The 6,000-nt window shown below is 45.2% G+C and overlaps 1 protein-coding gene across 1 annotated transcript in view; it reads left to right on the forward strand.

Annotated features, from left to right (window-relative positions):
- LOC147678858 (uncharacterized) overlaps positions 1-5,593 on the forward strand; it is a 121,333-nt gene extending 115,740 nt beyond the window's left edge. The window contains exon 7 of the mRNA XM_086946291.1: positions 4,031-5,593. Coding sequence (XP_086802417.1) covers positions 4,031-4,788 — 758 coding nt within the window. The 3' untranslated portion in view covers positions 4,789-5,593. The remainder of the gene's footprint in view (positions 1-4,030) is intronic.
- The last annotated feature ends 407 nt before the right edge of the window (positions 5,594-6,000 follow it).

The following is a 6,000-nucleotide window of genomic DNA, read 5'->3' on the forward strand; positions in this document are numbered from 1 at the left end:
GCGAGTCACATTTAAGCCTACGGCTTGCACCGCCCTTTGTGCCTCAAAAGCCCGGGTACACGCCGCATCGTGTGTTGCGCCCGGACAAAGGTGTCCACGAGGCGCATGCTGTTGTCAAAAGCCCTGGTTGTGAGTACAGTACGAGTCGCACAGAAGTGGTACGACTCGTACCCCTATTGAAGAACAGGCCGCTTCGTACGCGTCTAACGCGAGGCGCGTGAGCCTTAGCAAGGCTGTTTTCTTTACACTGCATGAGGCGTTCAGGGGCATTACGAAGCGCACAAGAGCGCTACAAAGCGTACAACATTGACAACTATTGCCAAAAAGAACTGCATCTGAATATTGTGGAATCCCTTTTAACAATAACTGAAACCATTTGAGTACTGAGAAGCCGTTTTGAAAGTGATTTAATCTATTCTCAGTACTGTCCATTATATTTAAGCACTGTGGCAACATTTTAGGAGTAACTGGAATCGTTTCTGGAACCTAAGAACTGTATCTAAAGTCTGCTTGAGAAGCTTTATATAAGAAAGTATATTTTTACAAAAAAACAGTCTTGTGTCTCTGTGTGTTGGGTTGACGGGTCATTGTGTGTATTATTACAGATGCTTAACCGTATGTACTCTGGAGATTAGCCTTGTCTGCTCGCGCCACGCCGCCTAGAGGGTGAGCAGGGGTTATTTCTGGGAGTAAGTCCCTTGCCCTGACTTAGAGGAGAGGGTCCCTGCTTGTCACAAGTGAATACTTGCGCCAACCAGATACCCCCAATTCTAACATCCTACCTCTGCTCTTTTGTCAACAAAACCACTGAGCAAAGAGAGCAGTAGACTGGATTCAGACTCTGGAAGATTGAGGCAGATACAGTACGTCACTGTGGGACTCCCTACAACATTTCACAGAATTTCTCCGTAGACCGAGGCAGGAGTATTTGCAATATATTCTCAGTGAGGGGAAGACTTTTTTAAAAGCATATTGTTCTTGCAGCACAGAATCATCAGGTCTGGCTGCACATGGATATTGCCATGTCCTGGCCAAGAACATCCACCTAGCATTGGGTTGTTAAGGCAAGGAGGGGATCGGATTACAGGCCTCAAGACAGCAGCCCACCAAAGGATTTTGAACTAGCATTTATTGGGTAAACGCTCTTCAGAAGCCAAGCTGACAGTAAGATGTAGCGAATTAAAAAAAAATGTGGAAACTGTAGAGGCATTGGGGTAGGAAAGCAAGAGTAGTGTAAATACCATTAAAATACCCCAAGAACTCAAATGCCAAGGGGTTCAAGCCTTAGTGAGCTCAAGAGTGCAGCTCTAACCGACATGAGGCAGCAGTACAGGAAAACGTTCGGCTGAAAGAATTCACTGACTCCCTCCTTCCATCTCGTGCGCCCTATATCACAAATGATAGGTTGTGAATATTGGTCAAAATGGCTATGCTTGGTTCAAGTCATTGTCTCAAGCGAATCCTCCAAAAATGTACTTCTTATGATATCAAGATATTAGCAGAAGTCCACATCCTTCTGGAAGAACATGCCGGTACAGAGAGTTCTGTTTTCCTAAAAGGAAAGGAAACTGTATTCCTTTTATTTTCTTGTTCAAAGGAAAGGGCCCAAACTAGCATTCACACCCATTCTCAACTTATAGACTGCAAACTAATATATAAGTGAGGAGAAATTCAGAATATTAACACTGCATAACACTGGCCCAACATACCTCAACAGTCACATTTACTTTCTCAAACCTTCCAGACACCTCCGGACGACTACTTACACACATCCCACCCATCCACATATACGAAAAACCAGAGCCGGTGGAAGATCCTTCTCCTACATCGCTCCTAAAGCGTGCAACAACCTGCCACTACACATCTGAGCCTCCTCCTCTTTTCTTGACTTCCGCTAGAAGCAGAAAACCGGGTACTGACGAGGCTCGCACCTGCTCATCGCCAGGAACTCTGCCTGATGATAGTGCGCTATACAAATCTGCATAACATAACTGCATAAAATGCCCCAATTCAGTCCGCAATCAGTCACATGAACCTTCTCCAAGTGTATGGCTGTAGTGACTCCATTTCTCGGAAGAAAGCACAGTATGTAGCCATACCTCGATTACTGGTTCACCATAGACTCAACTCCTGCCTCCATTCTTTACTGCTTAGGCTTGCATGTCACTTATGCCAAGACAGAATCAACCCAGGTTCATGTATTACCTGGGAGCAGTTTTGGACACTCAAGAGACAGGAGTGTTGGCGTCATCAGAGATATTATTGGTGATCCAGCTGAAATGGCTCTCTCAGCAGACAGTGCATCAGGAAACGTGGAGAACGGACTGATACTAACACCAGCAGTGCAATCCTACCCATTACAATGCGAACATAAACATCTGGTTTGTGTTCCTTTTCATCAGTACATTCTGTCTCAAACAGGTATGACAGACGCCTCTCTAACTGGCTGGGGGCTGTTTATATTAATTAACATAATCTACAAGGCACATGGTCCTAGAAGGAGTCATCCTTGCACATCAGTCTTCTGGAACTCAGGGTGCCCACCTAGCATTGCAATCCTTCCTTCCTGCATTCCCTAGAAACTTACAGCTCGTCCAGACAGACAACATGACACCAGGGTATCTGAACAAGCAATGGAGGGGTGTAATGGGAAGTTTCCCGACTTACCATAGCCAGAATGCACAAGCCATTGCAGTCCATCTTTCAGGGTTAGACAGTGTTGAATCAGACTCCTTCCTTTATATGGTGCAGCTAACTCATCCCCAATTGCAGACACAGAGCACATTAAAATGTCCATGGCAAGAAGGTCTGCATGGTGTGCTGTGGTCTGACTTTTTCCCCCTCACCAAACTATCTTCTCATTTGTAACACGTAGGCAGCATAAGAACTTCATGTAATTAACAGATTAGGTATCTGTAGGCAGAGAAGGTGTAGAATAGTTTGAATACATTTCTACTGTTTAAAGGCCACTATATACCATTCACTGTCAAATTACAACTCAGCAGCTATTTCACTGGCACACTTCCCTTCAGGGGTCATGAGCAATGGCTGTTCGCTCAGTCAGATACATAACATAAGCACATCATCAGTAGACCTCTCTATAGAGGGGTTGTGAACCATGCCAAACTCTCATAGTCTGTGTAAGGGTTACCAGCCCTGCCACTCCCAGTGCTCACACATGTTAAAAACATCACCCACAGAAGGCCCGCCTGAACAACAGGCAATTAAGTGTCAATGGCCTGCTTGTACGTTGGGGGTGATGCAGTTCATGAACACTGCCAGCTATATCTTTCAGACATATAATATAGGTTAAACATATTTTGATCATGAGCTTTCCCAAATCTACAGGCAATTAACCGCATCGCTGCGGAGGCTATTCCGCCGCAGCGCTAAGGGGGCGGGGCGGCCACATGCTGGTGACGGAACCACTCCGTCATCAGCCGCGGTTGGGCTGTGCTCATGACGGAGCGGTTCCGCCATGGCCCCGCCCGCACAATAGAACGCGCCACGCAGGCGCGGCGGCAGGGCCATGACAGAACTGCTCCGTCATCAGCACAGCGCCACCGCAGCTGATGACGGAGCGGTTCCGTCATCAGCATAGAAAGGGTTAAAGAAGTCACAAACATGCCTGTGTACAGCGGTATGACCCTTGCCAGTACGATGGCCACGCATATAAAATGTCACTGGAATTTCTCTTTATACAGAGAACATGAGACGTGCCAGCTCCATGGGCAGTTTAAAGAGGCCACTTGATTTACAATACAGATGTAACGCGCCCTGGCAATCGTGGTGGTAAAACGCATCGAAACAGTCTCTGACTTGTCTCTGTAAAGAGATCAAGAGTCCTGCCAGGCCCAGAAGTCAGACATGTAAATTAGGTCATGAGCTGTGTCCGTCCCATCAGTTGGTTGTTTCAAAGGTTTGCTGGGCTTTAGGGGAGCCCTTCAGATTAGCATGTAACTGTGTAGGCAGAATGAATGTTCATATGTAATGTTTCACACAAATTAACGATTTGACTCTGAATCCGCAGGTGAAGGACACTGGAGCAAAATAAAAAGAAGTGAAGATTCTGAAACTGCTTGTGAAGTGGAACCATTCATATCATTACTTGAGAAGGCTGGAGCACGAACTGGACCAATCTCTGAACATCAAATAAACAGTGAGAACAAGGTGTGGTCAGAGTGCAACCTGGAACTGGGATCACAAAGAATTTGTCTGCGTAAAAGTGGTTGTAGTGAGTTGGTAGATGGCAGTTCACAATTAGAAACTCTTGCATTACCAAGGCAGTCTAGAAGTAAAGAAATCAAGGGCCATCTGAGTCGTACAAATGATTCAAGTCAGTCAAATGCACCAAAAGGCAGGAGCCCATATATCTGTACGACATATGCTAAAGTATTCCACAAGAGGAAGAACTTCAGCACGCATCTGCAAATGCATGCAAAAGTATTTCGTTTTCAGTGTATTTATTGTGAGAAACAATTTAACCATAAAGGACATTTCTATACACACATGAGGACTCATACGAAAGAGACCCCGTTTACATGCACAGAATGTGGAAAAAGCTTCAGTCAGAAAGGAAACCTCAAAACTCACTTGAAGACTCATTCTGAGGAGCGTCCTTTTCAGTGTCCCGACTGTGGGAAAGGCTTTAAATTGAAAGGTAATCTTGTTGAGCACCAAGCTGCACATTCAGGATATTCCATAGCACGACCTTATCAATGCATTGACTGTGGGAAAAGATTTAATCGTAAAGGAAAATATGAAGCACATATGAGAATACACATGTGAGGACTTTTTTTTTTCTTATAAACAAATTTTAAACAAATGTAATTTAAATTTTGAGCACATCCAGTCCTGAAAGGCCTTCACATAAATGTATCCTCAACAACACAGCAGGCCTCAATGAACCCTGAGTAACGAATCCCCATAAAACATGCACAGGAAAGACCCCACCCCTCTGAACCCCAGACAGTAAGGATACCCATGATATCATCTCTTCCACAATGCAAAACGTTTAGTCTCCAAATTTTCCCATGCTTCTCATGGCAACCCCTTGCTTGAAAGACCGCAACCTCTATCTCCATGCACCTGTCCAAGGCTGCCCTCAACCCACTCCCAGGACGGGTAGCCCGCACTACAGTGTTGGGCAATGTGACACTTGGCCAACACCAACCCCAGAAACCAGAGATGCTGTTCATATCGGTTACCTCCGATCTCCTCTGTGCTATGAAGAAGGACCAGTTTCGGCTCAAGAGGAATCTGCCATGCTAGTATCCGGGCCAAGCCAGAGGTCACCCTATGCCAGAACCGCTGCATTACCATGCAGCTTCACGCCATGTGTAACAAGCATTGGCATAGCCAATAGGTCTAGCCTTTGGGTCCTTATAAGTGTTTAGGCTATTGACTTTGCCAATGTGTTTAAGCTGTGCTGTAGAGAAGCGTGGCTGCTGTGCAGCATGCTGAAAAGTTGTAATAAAAAAGTGCCAGAAGCATTTTTGTTACACTTGTATATGACCAAAAAGGCATTATGTCCAACAGAACGACCGTATTAAAAAATGTATGTACAATAAAAAATTTCCTTATTTTTCTTTTATTCTTGCAATGCTGGCAACTTGTTTCTGCCTATTCCAATGTTTGTTTGTTAAAGTTTTTTTTGAGGGGGCATAAACAATTGGAGGTTGAAGGTTGTGAACTAGTACCTGTATTATTACACTAGCAGCGACCAGACGCTAGGGAAGAATCAACAGATGGCAGATTCCGAGAGCAGGCTGAGGTGGTGTTGAGTGATGTTGAGGTGGTAGTAGTGGTGGTGGTGGTGGTGGCTGGTGCTGAGACGATGCTGAGCTTATGCTGAATGATACATAGGTATTGCTGAGTGATGATTATATGGTGGTGTACTATTGTAAAGGCGATGCTGAGTGATACTGATGTGGTATTGAGTGATGCTGTGGTGGTGCGGAGTGATGCTGTGGTGGTACTGAGTGATGCTTTGGTGGCACC

This window comes from Lissotriton vulgaris, chromosome 12, assembly GCF_964263255.1.
Source record: "Lissotriton vulgaris chromosome 12, aLisVul1.2, whole genome shotgun sequence".
Classification (NCBI taxonomy): domain Eukaryota; kingdom Metazoa; phylum Chordata; class Amphibia; order Caudata; family Salamandridae; genus Lissotriton; species Lissotriton vulgaris.